This window comes from Palaemon carinicauda, chromosome 25, assembly GCF_036898095.1.
Source record: "Palaemon carinicauda isolate YSFRI2023 chromosome 25, ASM3689809v2, whole genome shotgun sequence".
NCBI classification, from domain to species: Eukaryota; Metazoa; Arthropoda; class Malacostraca; order Decapoda; family Palaemonidae; genus Palaemon; species Palaemon carinicauda.
In genome coordinates, this window is record NC_090749.1 from 102160503 (window position 1) to 102181867 (window position 21365).

Genomic DNA, 21365 nt, shown 5'->3' on the forward strand with positions numbered 1-21365 from the left:
CCTTGGCATACATCTCCAAGCAGGGAGGGACCCATTCGAGGAAGCTGTACGAGATAGCAAGGGACCTCCTCATTTGGTCAAGAAGTCTAAACCTCACACTGGTAACGAGGTTCATTCAGGGCAATATGAACGTCTCAGCAGATCGCCTCAGCAGGAAAGATCAAGTCATCCCCACGGAATGGACCCTTCACAAGAGCGTGTGCAACAGACTTTGGACCTTGTGGGGTCAGCCAACGATAGATCTGTTCGCCACCTCCATGACCAAGAGGCTCCCTTTGTACTGTTCCCCAGTTCCAGACCCAGCAGCAGTTCACGTGGATGCTTTTCTGCTGGATTGGTCCCATCTCGACCTATATGCATTCCCGCCGTTCAAGATCATCAACAGAGTCATTCAGAAGTTCGTCTCTCACGAAGGGACACGGCTGACGCTGGTTGCTCCCCTTTGGCCTGCAAGAGAATGGTTCACAGAGGTACTACAATGGCTGGTCGACGTTCCCAGGACTCTCCCTCTAAGAGTGGACCTTCTACGTCAACCTCACGTAAAGAAGGTACACCCAAACCTCCACGCTCTTCGTCTGACTGCCTTCAGACTGTCGAAAGACTCGCTAGAGCTAGAGGCTTTTCGAAGGAGGCAGCCAGAGCGATTGCCAGAGCAAGGAGGATATCCACTCGTAGAGTCTATCAATCCAAGTGGGAAGTCTTCCGAAGCTGGTGCAGAGCCAATGCAGTTTCCTCTACCAATACCTCTGTAACCCAAGTTGCTGACTTCCTGTTACATCTTAGGAATGTTAGATCTCTTTCGGCTCCTACGATTAAAGGGTACAGAAGTATGTTGGCTTCAGTTCTCCGCCACAGAGGTTTGGATCTTTCCTCCAACAAGGACCTACAAGACATCCTTAAATCTTTCGAGACTTCTAAAGAACGTCGTTTGTCCACTCCAGGCTGGAATCTAGACGTAGTCTTAAGGTTCCTTATGTCTCCTAGGTTCGAACCTCTCCAGTCAGCTTCCTTCAAAGACCTTACTCTCAAAACTCTTTTCCTCGTCTGCCTTGCGACAGCCAAAAGAGTTAGTGAGGTTCACGCCTTCAGCAAGAACATAGGATTCACATCCGAATCAGCAACATGTTCTTTACAGCTCGGATTTTTAGCTAAAAATGAACTTCCTTCACGTCCTTGGCCTAGATCGTTCGAAATTCCTAGCCTTTCCAACATGGTGGGTAACGAGCTAGAGAGAGTTCTTTGCCCTGTCAGAGCTCTGAAATACTATCTTAAAAGGTCAAAACCTATACGAGGACAGTCAGAGGCCTTATGGTGTGCCATCAAGAAACCTTCGATGCCTATGTCCAAAAACGCAGTTTCGTATTATATAAGGCTTCTGATTAGAGAAGCTCATTCTCACATGAAGGATGAAGACCTTGCTTTGCTGAAGGTAAGGACCCACGAAGTGAGAGCTGTAGCCACTTCGATGGCCTTTAAACAGAACCGTTCTCTGCAGAGTATTATGGATGCAACTTATTGGAGGAGCAAGTCAGTGTTTGCATCATTTTATCTCAAAGATGTCCAGTCTCTTTACGAGAACTGCTACACCCTGGGACCATTCGTAGCAGCGAGTGCAGTAGTAGGTGAGGGCTCAGCCACTACATTCCCTTAATCCCATAACCTTTTTAACCTTTCTCTTGAATGCTTTTATTGTTGTTTTTTGGGTTGTTACGGTAGGCTAAGAAGCCTTCTGCATCCTGTTTGATTTGGCGGGTGGTCAATTCGTTCTTGAGAAGCGCCTAGGTTAGAGGTTGTGTAGAGGTCCTTTAGTATGGGTTGCAGCCCTTTATACTTCAGCACCTTAGGGTTGTTCAGCCTCCTAAGAGGAACGCTGCGCTCAGTAAGGAAGACGAACTTATTAAAGGCAGAGTAATGGTTCAAGTCGACTTCCTTACCAGGTACTTATAATTTCATTGTTATTTTGAATAACTGATAATATGAAATACGGGATACTTAGCTTACTGATATACATGTACACTGGTTTTCACCCACCTCCCTGGGTGTGAATCAGCTACATGATTATCGGGTAAGATTAATATTGAAAAATGTTATTTTCATTAGTAAAATAAATTTTTGAATATACTTACCCGATAATCATGATTTAATTGACCCACCCTTCCTCCCCATAGAGAACCAGTGGACCGAGGAAAAATTGAGGTGGTGTCAACAAGAAGTACTGCAGTACCTGGCCACAGGTGGCGCTGGTGAGTACACCCCCTTCTAGTATAGTGATCGCTGGCGTATCCCTTCCGTAGAATTCTGTCGGGCAACGGAGTTGACAGCTTCATGATTATCGGGTAAGTATATTCAAAAATTTATTTTACTAATGAAAATAACATGTTTTAAATACTATTTTAAAGGAACTTATTAATTGAAAAACCTTTCAGTTTTTTCCTTTGGTCAAATAACCTGTTTATTGACGAAAGGTAAGTGGGCTCTTCTCTTCGGTGCGAAATCAAGAGAGAGAGAGAGAGAGAGAGAGACGGAGAGAGAGAGAGGAAGAGAGAACGTTCCGATCTTTATTCTCGTCCCAAGTGAGTAACGTTGTTCTTACTCTCGTCCCTAGTCTCTGTACGGAGAGAAAGGATAAAACGTTTTTAGTTTTTATTCTCGTCCCAAGGCACTGTACGGTGAGAGATTGAAAACGTAGTTTTGAATGAACTAGTGTTTAGTCTCCTTCCCAGCCACTGATCTTTTTATCTTAATACAGTATATGTTTACTGTTTTTTGCTTGTATTAATGTGCTTACATTATACGACTTATTTCGCAATTATAACCTTTTGATGAGGGTAGAATTGCATGCTTCAGGTAGAAATCAGTTTTATTCATACCTAATGTGAATTGTTGAAAAATTCGATTTCAGTGAAGTACGTAAGTGCAAAACAGAAAATCGTAGTGATAAAGTGATAATTGCGCAAAGTGTTATCAGTGTTGCGACCGAGGGTTCGTCTGTTCGTGCCTGTCGTTCGCCTAGTCCGAGACCTCTTGCAAGCTCCCAAGCCCAGGGGAGAAGTAATGTCGTACGACTTATGGGTTCGAGAGGACTTGATCAGCGAACAGACGTTCCCTCTATGGTTTCAGGCGTGTCTCATCAACACCGTCCCTACCATAAGACGAGCGAGACGTTTTTCTCCTCGTCATCCGAAGGCTTTTCGCGTAAGAAACCGTGGAGCAAGGTTTCGAGGCCCTTTAAGCGAAAGTCAGTCCTTTCAGGACAGGTCCAGCATCCTGGTTGTAACCATTAGGACAGCTCTGACCCTATGCAGTCATCGGAAGACTGCTCGCCGCCTAAACAAAAGCGTAACACAGGCTCCGAGAGTCTTATTGTAGGCAAGGTTTTGCAGTCACAGACGTTACCCTCGTCTCTTACTGCAACCATTCCCGTTGATCCTAAATGGGTTGTACGGCAAGACATGCAGAATAAGCTTGCCTCTCTTTTGGAGGACTATTCTGTTGAGCAGGTTCACAATGATCCTCGCCGCTTAGCTGATCGAGATCCTGGCCGTCAGCCGCCCAAACGAGCCTTTGCTCGTCCTGTTGACATTGACGTTACAAAGTCACGTCAATCGTGTTTTGTAGAGCCTCACTCGATGCAGTCCCGTGTTGACTCTCAGTCGCTTGTGGACGTTCAGCCGCTGCCGCTTGCTCTTGTTGACGTTCAGGACGTTCACCAACCAGCATAGTTGACTTGTTTTGACGTTGAGCGTCAAGCACCGCAGTCAAGAGTTGTTTTGACTTCTCAGTCTAAGCAGTCAAGGCAGTCTCGAGTTGACGTCGAACGTCCTCCCGCACCTGTTGTTGTTACTGGTCAGTCCTTTAAGCAGTTACATGACATAGCGTCCTTGACTGCTACTGTTGCTCCTTTGCGTGTGGACTCTGCTTGTCAAGCATTGCCACCACGGCAGGTCTCTCCCTTGCTTGAGACTCGGCAATTGTCGGACAAGGTTCCTTCAGATGAGGAAGTTGCTGATCCCCCTCCTACTGATATTCCCTTGAGGACTCTGTCAGACGGAGAGGAACCTAAAGCTGCTCAGCCCTCTATGGACTTTAAATAAATCATGCTGATTTTTAAGGATCTTTGTCCGGATCTTTTTGTAACTGCTGCTCCTCGTTCGCCTAAACGTCAGAGTTTACACTAGGCCTAGCTACTTCGAAGCCGTTGTTTTATAAGCTAGTGCTCTCTCGCTCTTCTAAGAGAGCTTTATGTTTGCTAGGCGACTGGTTAATCACCAGGAGGAGTTTGGGGGAGACAGCCTTTGCTTTCCCTACTTTTAAGCTGGCTTATAGAGCGAGAGTCTGATATGACACGGGAGAAGTTCTCGGCTTGGGAGTTCCTGCCTCTGCCCAGATAGACTTCTCAAACCTCATAGACTCTCCCTGGCGCCTGGCCATGAGACGCTCCAAGATTTTATGGTCGACTTCAGAACTAGACCATCTCCTGTTAGGAGTTTTTTTCGAGCGTTTGAAGTTTTGCTGTACAATTATGTCATGCATAAACAAGGCTTTCAGGGATGGCTCCAATGATCTGACAGCCACGTTCTCTGCAGGAACAAGTCCCTCAGGGATGGCTCCAATGATCTGGCAGCCATGTTCACTGCAGGAGTACGTAAGAGGCAAGTGCGCTCAATGTGTTCATTGTCAAGACAAACTTCACGATGAAGTCTACCAGGCTGTCTTGACAGCATTAATGGAAGGCGACTGGATGGTCTCTCTCGACCTTCAGGAAGCATACTTCCACATTCCTATACACCCGGATTCCCAACCGTTTCTGAGGTTTGTTTACAGGAATGTGGGGTACCAGTTTTGAGCCCTGTGCTTTGGCCTCAGTCCTGCTCCTCTCGTGTTTACGAGGCTCATGAGGAATGTGGCAAAATCCCTCCATCTATCGGGGATCCGAGCCTCTCTGTACTTGGACTGGCTTCTCAGAGCATCGTCCAGTCTTCGCTGTCTGCAGGATCTACATTGGACGTTGAGTCTGGCCAGGGAGTTGGGACTTTTGGTCAACCTAAAAGTCCCAACTGATCCCATCCCAGTTTATTCTATATTTGGGGATGGAGATTCGCAGTCCAGTTTTTTTTTTGGGGCTTTTCCCTCTGCCACCCGAATAGAACAAGCCCTGCTCGAAGTTCAACTAATGCTGAAAAGAGAACGTTTGTTCAGTCAGGAGTTGGAACAATCTCGTAGGGACTCTCTCATCCCTGGAGCAGTTTGTCTCACTAGGGAGACTACACCTTCTGCCTCTCCGGTTCCATCTAACCTCTCACTGGAACTAGGACAAGACGTTAGAGACGGTATCATTCCCAGTCTCCGAACCAGTAAAGGCATGCCTTCAATGGTGGGACAGCAATATCAGTCTGAGAGAGGGACTATCCCTAGCAGTCAAGAACCCAAACCACGTGTTGTTCTCAGACGCGTCGGATTTGGGTTGGGGTGCGACCCTGGACGGTCGGGAATGCTCGGGTCTGTGGACCTTAAGTCAGAAGAGCGTGCACATCAACGGCAAGGAGCTATTAGCAGTCCAATTGGCCTTGATGATATTCGAAAGCTTTCTTCGAAACTAAGTGGTAGAGGTCAACTCAGACAACACCACAGCTTTGGCGTACATCTCCAAGCAAGGAGGCACACACTCCTTCACGCTGCTCGAGATCGCAAGGGACCTTCTCATATGGTCAAGAAATCGAGGCATCTCCCTGTTGACGAGATTCATCCAGGGGGACTTGAACGTCTTGGCAGACTGTCTCAGTCGGAGGGGTCAGGTGATACCCACGGAATGGACCCTCCACAAGGACGTGGGCTAGAGTCTTTGGGCTACTTGGGGTCAACCCACCATAGACCTCTTTGCCTCCTCGTCGACCAAAAGGTTACCAATCTATTGCTCTCCAGTCCTAGATACAGAAGCAATACACATAGACACGTTTCTATTGGATTGGTCTCTTCTGGACTTATATGCATTCCCACCATTCAAGATAGTCAACAAGGTACTGCAGAAGTTCGCCTCTCACGAAGGGACAAGGTTGACGTTGGTTTCTACCCTCGGGCCCGCGAGAGAGTGGTTCACCGAGGTACTTCAATGGCTGGTAGACTTTCCAAGAAGTCTTCCTCTAAGGGTAGATCTGTTACGTCAGCCCCACGTAAAGAATGTTCATCAAAGCCTCCCCGCTCTTCGTCTGACTTCCTTCAGACTATCGTAAGACTCTCAAAAGCTCGAGGCTTTTCGAAGGAGGCAGCCAGTGCGATTGCAAGAGCGAGGAGAGCTTCTACCATTAGAGTATACCAGTCGAAGTGGGAAGTCTTTCGAGACTGGTGCAAGTCAGCATCTGTGTCCTCGTTCAGTACCTCTGTAGCCCAAATAGCAGAATTTCTTTTACATCTGAGAAAGGTTCGCTCCCTTTCAGCTCCCACGATTAAGGGCTACAGGAGCATGTTGGCTTCGGTCTTTCGACATAGAGGCTTAGATCTTTCCAACAATAAAGATCTCCAAGATCTCCTTAAGTCTTTCGAGACCTCTAAGGAACGTCGTTTGGCAACTCCTGGATGGAACTTAGACGTGGTCCTAAGGTTCCTCATGTCAGACAGGTTTGAGCCATTACATTCAGCCTCCCTGAAGGATCTCACCCTCAAGACACTTTTCCTAGTGTGCTTGGCTTCGGCTAAAAGGGTCAGTGAACTTCATGCCTTCAATAAGAACATCGGCTTTTCTACAGAAAAAGCCACTTGTTCACTTCAACTTGGTTTCCTGGCCAAAAATGAACTGCCTTCTCGTCCTTGGCCTAAATCTTTTGATATTCCTTGCTTATCAGAGATCGTAGGCAACGAACTGGAAAGAGTATTATGTCCTGTTAGAGCTCTTAAGTTCTATTTAGCTTGTACTAAGTCATTACAAGGTAAATCTGAGGCATTATGGTGCTCAGTTAAGAAACCATCTTTGCCTATGTCAAAGAATGCTTTGTCATATTTTATCAGATTTTTAATACGAGAAGCTCATTCTCACTTGAATGAGAAAGACCGATGTTTGCTTAAGGTTAAGACGCACGAAGTTAGAGCTATAGCAACCTCCGTGACCTTCAAGCAAAATAAATCTCTGCAAAGTATTATGGACGCGACTTTTTGGAGAAGCAAGTCAGTGTTCGCGTCATTTTACTTAAAAGATGTCCAGACTCTTTACGAGGACTGCTACACACTGGGTCCATTCGTTGCAGCGAGTGCAGTAGTGGGTGAGGGTTCTACCACTACATTACCCTAATTCCAATATCCTTTTTAATCTGTCTCTTGAAATGTTTTTAATATTGTTTTTTGGGTTGTACGGAAGGCTAAGAAGCCTTTCGCATCCTGGTTGATTTGGCGGGTGGTCAAAGTCATTTCTTGAGAGCGCCCAGATTAGGGGTTTGATGAGGTCCTGTTGTATGGGTTGCAGCCCTTAATACTTCAGCTCCTGGGAGTCTTTCAGCATCCTAAGAGGATCGCTGGGCTTCGTGAGGAAGACAGACTAATAAGGCAGAGTAATCGTCTAAGTCAACTTCCTTACCAGGTACCTTTATATATTTGGGTTTTGTTATGATATAACTGTCAAAAACTCTAAGCATATACGATGTAAACTTAATTAACTCTGGTCTCTACCCACCACCATGGGTGTGAATCAGCTATTATATATTCACCGGCTAAGTTAAATATTTAAAAATGATATTTTAATTATAAAATAAATTTTTGAATATACTTACCCGGTGAATATATAAATTAAAGGCCCCCCCTTCCTCCCCGATAGAGACCCAGCGGGATGAGAAAAATTGGGTCTGTTTACATGTATATGCGGTATCTGGCCGATAGTTGGCGCTAGTGGGCACACCCGCAACCTTCATAGCGATCGCTCGCGAGTTTTTTGTGTGTTTTTCTGTCGAGCCGCCGGAGGCTCAGCTATTATATATTCACAGGGAAAGTATATTCAAAAATTTATTTTATAATTAAAATATCATGTTTCATTACTATTGCAATTTGTGGTGGGTATATCCATAAAATGACTGGCCTAAAGGTACAGTATATACAATTGAAAGAAGCCAAGTAGAGGCTGTTTCCTGATAACTGTAATTGTGAGACAGTTTCTGTGCTGCCTTTTGTTATCCAACATGCTTGTCAACATTTCTGTTTCTATTTGTAGTTTCGTAACAGCAACATGAATCTAAGGAGGGTTTTCCTTAGACATCGCTGGTGTTCCGTTGGAGGAAGAGTTCTTCCACCACCGAGTGTGAAGGGGAGGGCACTGCCTTTCCACTTTCCTTTTGCATCTGCCTATACCAGGAGGTGATAAAGACGTGTCCTCTGGTTGCGCTGTTGGGGTTGTTTTCTCTTTCCTCTATGAGAAGACAAACTTTAAGTTCTTCCTTCTCTCCGGGAGTCTTTGCTGTAATTTAGGAGGAGAAGAACAAGTACAGTAGAAGACATCTTGAAAGATGTTCAGGAAGTCTGATCGATAGGAATCACATAAGCATGACTCCTACCGTTTCTCTCTCCTTGCGAGAGACATTGCAGTACCAGGAACTTCTTTGAGCGAGTGTTGAGAATTGTCCTGTAACGGGAAGAAATATCGGCATACAAAACTTTAGGGACGTATCCGGGTACTTAGTATCAATGTTCACACACCTTTTGACTGTACGCAATCTTGTACCTGGAAGAGTAAAGGCTGAGAGTTCTCCCATAGCAGGAAGAAACAGCACTCACAGCTCTTTAACAAACTTAGCACATACACTGCCAGACGGGATAAATGGTACTGCCCTTCTTTTCCGCGTCGTATACTCTCTCTCTCTCTCTCTCTCTCTCTCTCTCTCTCTCTCTCTCTCTCTCTCTTGTTCAGGAGATAGAGAAGCAGTGCATGCTGAATAAGTTTGGTACTGTATGCGTTGCTCCTGCACCATTAGTTGTTCTTGTGCTGAGGGGAATATATGCCAAAAATTATTCCACAATGGTAGAAAATATCAGCATTAAAAACTATCTCCTACCGGGTGCAATGCCATTGACCGTGTGCTACATCTGGTGAAAAAGTTGACATTTAATGCATACGGAGAACGTATTAACTCACATAGACGATCCTAGAACAACCTCTCCTTGTTCATGGGGTCAGAGAGATGACATATCAATAAACAGTACAGGTGCTTGTTTCTGTACAGTATGTATATCCCTTGGCCCGTTACTGAATCTGTTTTTCAGTGACTTCTGGGTTACAGTGAACCCTCGCTACTTCGCGGTTCGACAATCGCGGATTCACCACTTCGCGGGGTTTTCCCATAACCCATATATATATACATATCGCGGATTTTCCGGAAAATTCGAAAATACCGCGAAATCTGAAGACAACCAAATACGATATTTTGTTACCTGTAATTCCATTAATACTGTAATTAGTAATATCTGCTCTTACTGATTGTTCATTGCATTACATATGATATATAATTCAGCACAGAAAGAAATAAAACACGAAAAGAGAATGTGATCATACGATAATTCAGTACGTAGTAAAATTAAATCGAACATGAAACGCAAATCAGATGCAGTCATACCATATTAGAATGGTGTGTACTGTAATGGATGTGCTTCTTTTCCATGAATCTTTTGTATGTATACGTACGTAGTACAGTACTGCATCCAATAATATTCTTTGTTGCTAAAATCACATTTCGAATAAGCGTACGAGAGAGAGAGAGAGAGAGAGAGAGAGAGAGAGAGAGAGAGAGAGAGAGAGGCGTAAAATAGCGTACGTAAATTTTTATTATTATTGTTATTATTATTATTATTGTTGTTGTTGTTAATAAAATTATTATTGTTATTATTATTATCATTATTATTATTATTATTACTGTACAGTATTATTATCATTATTTATTATTATTACGGTATTGTACTTAATCTACGTACGTTCAGTATGCGCGGGGCATCTTCTATGAGTAACCAACGCATCATAGTACTGTAAGACGGGTTGTGATTGGTTCAAGCGCTGATAGATGACGAATCAGAACTCAAGTTTTGTTATCTAGCCTGTGATTGGTGTTTTGCCCGCATCTTCTACCCGCAGCATCAAAGTTCTCGCGGGGCTGGATCGTTCACTTTCTCTTTCCGCGTATCGCTGAGTAGACGTTCTTAAGTTTGTGAAGTTTAATCTGTGCTGTGTGCGACTGTTTTAAGTTGAACTTTTTGTTGAACTTTCTGTTAAATCCTACTGTACAATGCCTCCCAAGCGTTCTGCTTCTAGTAAGGCTGGTAGTGAGCCTAAACGCCACCGAAGGATGATGACGATAGCTGAGAAGGTTACGCTTCTCGACATGTTAAAAGATGGTAGAAGTTACGCGGCCGCCGGCCGCCATTTTGGCATCAACGAATCCACCGTTCGCTATATCAAAAAGGACGAGGCGAACATTAGAAAGACGGCTGCAATCACCTTTAGCAGATCAGCGAAGCGAGTCGTTACAACGCGTAATAAAACGATCGTACGCATGGAAGGTGCTTTAGCTGTGTGGATTGCCGACTGCCGGAAGAAGAACATAGCCTTGGATACGAACACCATCCAAACAAAGGCTTCGAGTTTATATGAGAATTTTGCTGCAAAGGAACCTAAAGACGACGACGGCAACCATGCTGAAGATGATGATGATGCAGCTGATCCTCAACCAGGGACATCCACTGATTCCCAGCCTCAGAAACGTTTTTCCGCAAGCAAAGGATGGTTCGCGAAGTTTCAGAAACGCTTCGCCCTGAAAAGCGTTTCCCTGCATGGGGAGTCTGCTTCCGCTGACACTGCCGCTGCTGAAACTTACGTGAACCAGACGTTCAAGAATATTATCGCCGAAGGTGGATACAAGCCGGAACAAGTCTTTAATATGGATGAGACTGGCTTGTTTTGGAAGAGAATGCCGTCGCGAACTTTCCTGTTCAAAGAGGAAGCCAAAGCCTCTGGCTTTAAGGCATTCAAGGATCGCGTTACCCTCGTGATGTGTGGCAATGCTGCTGGATTTTTGTTAAAGCCGGGGCTTATTTATAAGTCGAAAAATCCTCGCGCTTTGAAAAATAAAAATAAGAATCTCCTTCCCGTGTACTGGATGCATAATCAAAAAGCATGGATTACGAAGATGCTGACCTCCAACTGGTTCCACCAGTGTTTCATCCCGCAAGTCCATGAATATCTCTTAGAGAAGGGCTTGCCATTCAAGATCCTTCTCCTTATGGATAACGCTGGTGGACACGCAACTGACCTGTCGCGTGAGGGCGTTCAGGTTGAGTTCCTGCCACCCAACACCACGTCATTAATTCAACCGATGGACCAGGGGGTTATCAGGGCGTTCAAGGCCCTCTACACGAAGAATACCTTGGCGGACCTCGTTGCGTGTGTGGATGCTGCCCAAGATGACGAGGATGAAGATTTCAACTTGAAGGCGTACTGGCGGCAGTACACCATAGCCACGTGCCTGCAGAATATTCAGAAGGCACTTCAAGAGATGGAACCTGCAACCGTGAATGCGAGCTGGAAGAAGCTGTGGCCCGATATTGTTTACGACGACAAGGGATTTACTCCGTCAGAAATCCAACACTCTGCAATACGGAAATCTGTGCAGTTGGCTGCCATAATTGGAGGTGACGGGTTTGGCGACATGACGACTGAAGACGTCGACGAGTTGTTGGACTGCTATTCCCAGCCCCTAACTGACGCAGACCTCGAAGACCTGACGAAATCGGCAAGTGAGGAAGAGAGTGAGGGTACCCAGGAAGAGACCCAAGAAAATGTCGAAGAAACGGGCTTAACATTAGAACGGCTTGCCAAGTTCTGCAACCATATCAAGGAGGCGAAAGAAATGTTACAAGAGTGGGACGAGGATATGGTTCGCTCGATGCAATTCTCCAACAAGGTCGATGACATCATGACTCCCTACAGGATGCTCTTGGATCGAAAAAAGAATCAGCGGCAACAACTTCCGATCACAATGTTCTTCCAGCCTCGCAAAAAAGAGCCAGTTCCTCCTGCTAGTACGCCTTCGGAAGAAATTGAAGAAGTTTCCCAGGAAGAAGTTGAAGAGGTGTCCCAGGAAAAGACACCTCCGTCTGAAGAGACGTAAAATACTATCATTGACTGCACAGTAGAACACATCATCAGCTTCATCATCATCATTTCTACTGTGCAGCAAATTCATCGCCATCACCATTCAAGTTTTTCTTCAACTTCTTTCGTGGTGAGTACAGTAACAATCTTTATTTTTTACTTTAATATTCTTACTGCCTGTTTTATAGTTTAGTAATGTACGTACTGTATGCATTAAGTTAAAGGGAAGGTTTTAAAAGTCTACATGTTGTAACCTATCATATTTTTTTTGTTTAAAATTTACATTTACGTACGTAAAACAATCTCTCTCTCTCTCTCTCTCTCTCTCTCTCTCTCTCTCTCTCTCTCTCTCTCTCTCTCTCTCTCGTAAATTGTTTTCCTGCTTTGCTACGTACAAGTACTGTATAATTTATATTTGTAAGGTAACATATTTTGTAAATGCTTTTACTGTAAATACTGTATGTACTGTATCATTATTTATCACTATCATCATGCGCGTTAAATGCCTTGTTTGTTCTGAGCGTGGTTGTTTACTGAGCGTACACGCCGTCGTTTCAGGCGGCGTCATAAAGAAAAAGATTTCATTTGGAAGTCCTAAGAAAAATACGTAAACTAAAACATTGGTAATAAAAAAATCAACATACAGTACTGTATAATCAATATAATCGATGCAAAAACTAACCTATACATATATGTGTACACTAAATGAGTTTGTTTCTTCATTATGATCAGAGATGAACGTAAACAAAACATTGGTTGCCATTTTTTATCGTGCTTTTTAGGTGTTTAGGAAACGCATGATATAAAATCGCCTTTAATATTTGTGCCTGTTTTAGTTTAGGGTGCTGTAGTACATGCATTAAGTGTTCTGTACATTAAAGGGTGGTTTGTTAACAGTACTACGTACAAGGGAAGGTTTTAAAAGTCCGAATATACATGTTAAATAAATAGGTAAATATGATGTCACTACTTCGCGGATTTTCACCTATCGCGCCCGCGTCTGGAACCTATCTACCGCGATAAACGAGGGTTCACTGTACAGAACTTGTGGCACACGCTTCATTCCCACTGTTCCAGTTTACAATACTGGTCGAAGAGGAGCGTGTGGTCTTTTTCATCTCGTGTTTTGGCTACAGGATCTTCTCTTCACATGCACCGAGGTTTCCTCGTGGGCTTCCCCTTCCTAGTCGTGTTCACAGGAATGTTCCGATTGCATCCCATCCCCACACAGTGCAGATCTCCTAACACTTGTTCGGTATGATTGTTGTCTCCTGCGGGATGCGCTGTGTGCCACGATTGGTAATCACATAGTTGGACACCTTATGAACGGTTACCACACGATTGGGAATCACGCCGTTGTGTACCCTGATCAGTCACCAGGGAACTACATTAGTACATCTATCACCTGTCACCTGTTCCTTACTACAGACCTTCCAACGTTCAGATCTAGCCATGCCAAACCTGTGCCACGACCTACAATCTTTTACACTTGGTAACTGGCTCAGGACATGAGATCCTCCCGTGCTCCAAGAGTTTTCCAGACGCCAAGATCTTCCAATTCGTTCATATGATAGGGATTGGAACATGATTTCTCAAGTCCAATCTCTGCTTCGTACAAGCACTGATCTGCCACATCTTGCTTGCGACAAGGATCACCAACTAAGGACTGACACTTAGATAATTATTGCTGTTGACTGCGTGGACCCACGCCTTCTCGTTCGCTCTCCAAAGACTAGGACACTTAGTGCAACTTAGCCTTAAAAGGCATCAGAGCCAGAAGCAGTTTAGTCATCGAAGGAGATCCAGTGCTCATTCATTCCATCTGTACAGGATCTTCCTGTTTCGTTTGCTGACTAGCTGGCGAGTGTCCAATTGGGAGGAAAGATTCTTCTAAGAAGGTCGAGAGAATCGTTGACCCTGTTGCAACTGATTTAGTCTGTTACCTGAGGTCTTTGCATGCATTTGTGAGTGCATTGGCCTCTGGAGATAACCTTGACGCCTATCATGGGAGGGACTACGACATCGATCGGCGCTTCGGCGCCCCTCTAAGGTCTAACCGGCTCATATAGGGCTGCTGTTTGTTCTTCCTCAGGGTTTTTGTGAGGATCAAACCCAATTTCTCCAACCAACAAAATTCCTTATGCACCATCCGGTCTAGTAGATCTTCCCCGAACAATGGAGATTCAGTGTGCCAGATGAGGTGGACCTCATCCTCTGTCAGTTGCCTGTCAATCTTTGTTTTAAAAGATTTTCCCTCAGCCTTTAACCAGTTCGTAAACTAAAGAGCTCGGATCCCTCCCCCTTTTGGGGATCAGCCCAGGCTTGGAAGTAGTTTCGAATGTTCTTCTCTGTCCAGGAACTCAAGCCTCTTATAGAATGCCTAACAAGTGGGAGAACTGCCAAAGTTTCCGATATCAGGAGTCATTCTCTAATGAAGGAAGGTCTTCCTCTCACTTGTTCTGGTGTTTTTGTCCGGCACAACTCAAAATTCAAGTCCTTCTCCATCTCTTCTATACAAGCAAGGTCCAGCATGACCTGCTCCTCAGTTATGCGAGGACACGACAAAGCTACCTTAAGAACTCGTTTTCCCTTGCAGGGAAGAGAAGAAGATATTCAAGAATATTGCTCCTCCTGACTCCTGCCCCTTTAGACGTGCTGATCTAATGAGAGGATGTAAGGACCATCATGATCTACCGTAAGCTTCAGGAAGAACTTGTCAGTGGCGCTAGTCCTGAAGGGAAGAATCTACCGAACCTTCAGGAAGAACTTGTCAGTGGCGCTAGTCCTGAAGGGAAGAATCTACCGAACCTTCAGGAAGAACTTGTCAGTGGCGCTAGTCCTGAAGGGAAGAATCTACCGAACCTTCAGGAAGAACTTGTCAGTGGCGCTAGTCCTGAAGGGAAGAGTCCGGTATGGCAGCAGTACGTATTCGAGTTTATTCACAGGTCCATGGATAACCTTATACTTGGTCATGCAGTAACTACTCAACAAATTGTGTTGTGTCCCTCGCGATAAACGAAGCATGTTGTCTAAGATAACAGTTACAGTGTAAATCTGGAAAGAAAGTGAAGATTGTCTGGCCATTTTCCTTTCCTTTATTCCACTGTTGAGGAGTAGCAGTCATTCAATTACGCTCTGGACCGGACACTTGATATAGGCAAGCCTCACTACCAAGTAACATTTCTTTACAGACAAGTTTTGTATTGAAGTATCTCCCTCCATAACCCCGGACAAGGGAGGATGGATAGAACATATGCTACCCTTTCCTCATATTAATCTTACTTTCAGGCAACATATGTTTATGGGCACGCGTTCTTCCAGGACCGTCTTCTAGTCTCCTGGCAGGGCCCTCGCCTACCACCTGCGACATCTTCATTCTTAGGTAGCGAGGAGATTGATAAGAGTCATAACCGTTTCTCCTCCATAGGACAAGGCCCGGCTCTAGGTCATTTGGTGCCCTAGGCTAGAGTGGACTCTATTGGCCCCTCTCTAAAAAAAAAAAAAGATAAAAATAATGCAGCATTTACACATTTATTACTGTATTTATTTTAACCCTTTTACCTCCAGGCTATTTGGAACTTTTCAACCCTTAACCCCCAGGCGTTTTTTTTCTTCAAGCATATTTTGCAATATATATTTTTTAAATTGCTCTAACAGCCTTAATTTTCATCATAGAGAGGTCAGGTTGGTCTCATTCTTTTGGAAAATGCCTGAAGTTTCTCATAAAGTTATCAAAAATATGCCAAAAAAATGTAAATAGCAGATTTTTGCAAGGACGTACCAGTACGTCCATGGGGGTAAAAGGGATGAGTTTTGTGAAACATACCAGTACGTCCATTGGGGGTAAAAGGGTTGAATGCAACGCTGCAAAACATCCTGTAGAAAAATATACAAGCTATCTTAACCGTTTTACCCCCAAAGGACTTACTGGTCGTTTCACAAAAGCCACCCCTTTACCCCCATGGACGTACCGGTACGTCCTTGCAAAAAAATGCTATAAAAAATTTTTTTTTTCATATTTTTGATAATTTTTTGAGAAACTTCAGGCATTTTCCAAGAAAATGAGACCAACCTGACCTCTCTATGACAAAACTTAAGGCTGTTAGAGCAATTTAAAAAAAAAATATATACTGAAAAATGTGCTGGGAAAAAAATAACCCCCTGGGGGTTAAGGGTTGGAAATTTCCAAATAGCCTGGGGGTAAAAGGGTTAATAATTATATGATGAGTAACATCTGATGTATCGCAAATCTAATGGAAAAATAGGTGCAAAATCCAAAAAAGCAATGTAAAACAGTGCAATCAAAAGTGAAGATTGAATATAAAAGTTTCAGAGCAAGGAAATTTTTGCTCTCCTGTTTGGTTATTGCTGTCTAAAACAATGTGACGGGACCAAAGTGCATTGACGTTTCATGGTTTAGTAAACCGTCCATATGGTAATAGGGACTTCTTCCTGATTGTAATTCTACTATTAAAGAACAAAGGTTTGCGTTAGTGTAGGAATAAATATTTTTTTAAAGACCTTTGTATTTTCCCTAAGTATACAAACCAAGAGTTCTTTAAGATGCACTTCAAACCCACCGCAGGTCCCAGTTTAATGTCAAAACCATACCAGCTTCATGTAAGTCTGAGGTTTGTATGATTAGGAAAAATTCAAATTTAGAAATTTTTTGATTTTAGCCGTTTCATTGCAATTTCCGACTGTGGAAAACTTGCTTAGAGAAATAGAGCTTCCTAACTATTATAGTTTTTGAGTATCTAGAAAATTGATACTATTCATTCTTTTGCATTTAGTAATTTCTCGGAAATTATTTACAAGAATCTACATTTTCAGATTATGCATAAGTGTTAATAACTTTTTTCATAAATATAAAGACCAATTTTTTCTCCATATATTTGTTACAAAAACTTATCGGCTTATTGTATTAGTTTTCTTAGTCATGTTAATTTAACTTCAGTTGATTAAAAGAATTTTAACCCTTTCACCCCCAAAGGACGTACTGGTACGTTTCACAAAACTCATCCCTTTACCCCCATGGACGTACTGGTACGTCCTTGCAAAAAAACTGCTATTTACATTTGTTTTGTTTTTTTTGCATATTTTTGATAACTTTTTGAGAAAGTTCATGCATTTTCCAAAAGAATGAGACCAATCTGACCTCTCTATGACAAAAATTAAGGCTGTTAGAGCAATTTAAAAAATATATATTGAAAAATGTGCTTGAAAGAAAAGAAACCCTGTGGGTTAAGGGTTGGAAAGTTTCAAATAGCCCGGGGGTAAAAGGGTTAAGAATACAAGTAAATCATCTGTACCAGGCACCTACAATTATAATTGGATCTCATGGTTTCAGAAGGTTCGTTGTTTATATAGCTTTCTTTTGAATCCGTTTACCATAGAATTTAACCATCATTTATTTGTGCAAAGACTACTATCATCTTAGACAGATATTCTTTGTGTTGCTTCCTAGCTTGATCATATGTAAAGATTAGACTCAAAAAAAGTCTTTGTGTTGCTTCCTAGCTTGATCATATGTAAAGGTTAGACTCCAAAAAAGTCTTTGTGTTGCTTCCTAGCTTGATCATATGTAAAGGTTAGACTCCAAAAAAGTCTTTGCGTTGCTTCCTAGTTGAACATATGTAAAGGTTAGACTCCAAAAAAGTCTTTGTGTTGCTTCCTAGCTTGATCATATGTAAAGGTTAGACTCCAAAAAAGTCTTTGTATTGCTTCCTAGCTTGATCATATGTAAAGGTTAGACTCCAAAAAAGTCTTTGTGTTGCTTCCTAGCTTGAACGCATGTAAAGGTTAGACTCCAAAAAAGTCTTTGTGTTGCTTCCTAGCTTGAACGCATGTAAAGGTTAGACTCCAAAAAAGTCTTTGTGTTGTGTTGCTTCCTAGCTTGAACGCATGTAAAGGTTAGACTCCAAAAAAGTCTTTGTGTTGCTTCCTAGCTTGAACGCATGTAAAGGTTAGACTCCAAAAAAGTCTTTGCGTTGCTTCCTAGTTGAACATATGTAAAGGTTAGACTCCAAAAAAGTCTTTGCGTTGCTTCCTAGCTTGAACATATGTAAAGGTTAGACTCCAAAAAGATTTATAGTTTAAAAGATTTAAAGAAGTAAGGTCTGCCTAACAATGAAACATCGTAATTGGCTGGTTTTTGAATCGCCATTGAGATCTTTATCTCTGCCTATCTAGAAATACCTTAAATATCATATACAGAACAAAATTAAACATTTAGATTGGCATACCACACTTCTGAAGGGATTATGAACATAGAAATTAAATGTATTTTCTTTCAGTAAACTCTACAACGTTGGGTTAATGAATATGAACACATACTGATTCGTTTTCCAATCTCTTGATGTTGTACTTCTGCCACCGCAGGTCTTCTTGGAGAAGGAACGCAACCCGGACTGTCCTGGCATTGTGACTCACAGCAGCGGTAATCACGGTCAGGCAATTGCGTACGCCGCCAGTAAGTACTTCTTGCATTTTTACCTCTGCCAACAATGCTGGAAGGAGGTTATGTTTTTGTCCCTGTTTGTGTGTAAACAGCCTCTTGGTCACCATTTTAAATGTAGAGTAATGAAACTTGCAGGGATCAACTGTTATGTAGTAAGTTTGAAATTATGAAATTTTAAATATTAAACTTAGCCGGTGAATATATAATAGCTGACGTCTCCGACGGCTCGACAGATTCCAAAAACTCGCGAGCGATCGCCGTGAAGGTTGCGGGTGTGCCCACCAGCGCCGACTATCGGCCAGATACCGCATATACTTGCAAACATCTCCAGTTCTTCTCTGTCGGTTCCATCGACAAGTTGATTCCACTCGCTTTATGACCTCGAGTTTTCTACCGAATTGGTGAAGTACTTGGTTTTGGTTTTATTGCTTTCGCCGTGTTGGATTATTCAATACTATCCTCAAAAGAAATGCTTTTGAAAGGAGAGGAAAAGTGTTTTGCCCTTGCTTTTTTATCTCTGGTTTTTCCATAGAGTAAAGATGGCCGACCCTTCCCTCAGTGTACGGAAGTGTGTTTAAGGCTTTTAGTAATTATTTTATCACGTTATAAATTATTGTTGATAATTATAGATTTTCCTCTATATATTTTATATCTCACCCGCCTTTATTAGGCCTCTTCGATTAGCTTTCCATTTATACTAAACATCAAGATAAATTTTATGTTTTGTTTATATGCGGCCTTTACCTATTCCTCCCCTAGTCCGAGATGTAGGCGGTCCTAACTTGGAAACCGAAGTTAAACAACGTTGAGCCCATTCAACTTTTATTTTCGTTAAGTTTAAATCATTTGCTCTGTAAGAGTTATGAAATGAATATTTTCTAGAAAATATTTTAAGAAATATATTCTTTGAATAGTCTTCGTGCTGTTTTTTCAAAGATGAACTAACGTTTGGTTTATTTATGCTACGCAGTTTGCGCTCTATCGTTACGATAGAGAAAGAGAGAATCACGGTTTCACTTTGCAGAAAGAGTAAATCGATTTTGACGTTTTGTTCATTCTTCTTTCAAACTGAAGTGTTTTAAATACTAATTTAAAGGAACTTGTTAATTTTCAATTTCTTAGTCCTTTCAGTTTTTTCCTTTGGTCAAATAACCTGTTTATTGACGAAGGGTGAGTGGGCAATTCTCTTGTGTGTGACAAGAGAGAGAGAGAGAGAGAGAGAGAAAGAGAGAACGATCCGATCTTTATTCTCGTCCCAAGTAAGGAGTTTGGGAGCGAGTAACGTTCTCGATTTAGTTTTTTACTCTCGTCCCAAGTCTCTGTACGGGGAGAAAGGATAAAACGTTTTTAGTTTTTATTCTCGTCCCAAGGCACTGTACGGTGAGAGATTGAAAACGTAGTCTTTAGTGAACTAGTGTTTAGTCTCCTCCCCAGTCACTGATCCTTTTTAACTTTATATATTTCCGTTTTATTCGATATATATGTATATTTTTTTTTTATTTTTTGCATGTGTGTTTCATTTTGTACTAATGTGCTTACATTATACGACTCATTTCGCAATTATAACCTTTTGATGTAAGGGAGAATTGCGTGCTTCAGGTAGATATCAGTTTTATTCATGCCTAATGTGAAATTATTGAAAAATACGATATCAGTGAAGTGATTGCTAGAAAACATGTGCTGTGTTGCGGAGGGTTCGTTTGTTCGTGCTTGTCACTTGCCTAGTCCGAGACCTCTTTCAGGCTCCCCTGCACCAGGGAGAAGGAATGTCGTAGGACCTAAGGGAGTGAGGAGTGTAAACCAACGAACAGACGTTCCCTCAAAGGTATCAGACGTTGCTCGGCAAGCATGTCCTTGCCATAAGACAGGAGAGACGAAGTTTCTCCTCGTCATCCGAAGACTTTTCGCAAAAGAAACCTTGGCGCAAGGTTTCTAGACCCTTTAAGCGAAAGTCAGTCCCTTCAGGACAGGTCCAGCGTCCTGGCTGTAGCCATGGGGACAGCTCTGACCCTTTGCAGTCGTCGGAAGACTGTTCGCCTATTAAACGCAAGCGTAACACGGGGTTCGAGGGTCGCGGTAAAGGCAATGTTTTGCCAACACAGACGTTACCGTCGTCTCGGCCCGTTCCGACTCCCGTTGATCCTAAATGGGTTGTCCTGCAGGACATGCAGACTAAGCTTGCCTCCCTTATGGAGAAGTATGACGTTGAGCAGGTTCACGATGAACCTTCGCTTTCGAGTCGCCGTTACGCTAAACGAGACTCTGGCCGTCAGCCGCCCAAACGAGCATTTACTCGTCCGTTTGACGTTAGTGCTGACGTTTCTTGTACTTTGAAACGTGATGTCAGGAGTTTTTCACGTCAGTCACGTGACATGGATCCTCCCTCGCTGCAGTCTCGTGTTGACTTTCAGCCGCTGCCGCAGTCTCGTGTTGATGTTCAGCCGCTGCCGCAGTCTCGTGTTGACGTTCAGGACGTTTGCCAACCAGCTCAGTTGCCTCGACTTGACGTTGAGCGTCAATCACCGCAGTCGAAGGTTGTTTTGACTGCTCAGTCTAGGCAGTCAATGCAGTTCCGACGTGACGTCGAGCGTCCATCAACTCCTGTTGTTGTTGTTGGACAGTCACAAGGTTTTCAGTCCTTTCAGCAGCGACCTGACGTCGCTTCCTCTACTGCTACTGCTGCTCCTGTGCTTGTTGACATTGCCTGTCAAGCATTGCCGCCGCGGCAGGTCTCTCCTTTTCATGAGACTAGACAATTGTCGGACGAGGTTCCTTCAGATGAGGAAGTTG

The 21365-nt window shown here is 43.1% G+C and overlaps 1 protein-coding gene across 1 annotated transcript in view; it reads left to right on the forward strand.

Moving 5' to 3' along the window:
- Nucleotides 1–14800: 14800 nt before the first annotated feature.
- Nucleotides 14801–21365, forward strand: part of LOC137619172 (uncharacterized) — a 32247-nt gene continuing 25682 nt past the window's right edge. The window contains exons 1-2 of the mRNA XM_068349358.1: nucleotides 14801–15091; nucleotides 18467–18587. Of these exons, the coding sequence (XP_068205459.1) occupies nucleotides 14801–15091; nucleotides 18467–18587 (412 nt within the window). The remainder of the gene's footprint in view (nucleotides 15092–18466; nucleotides 18588–21365) is intronic.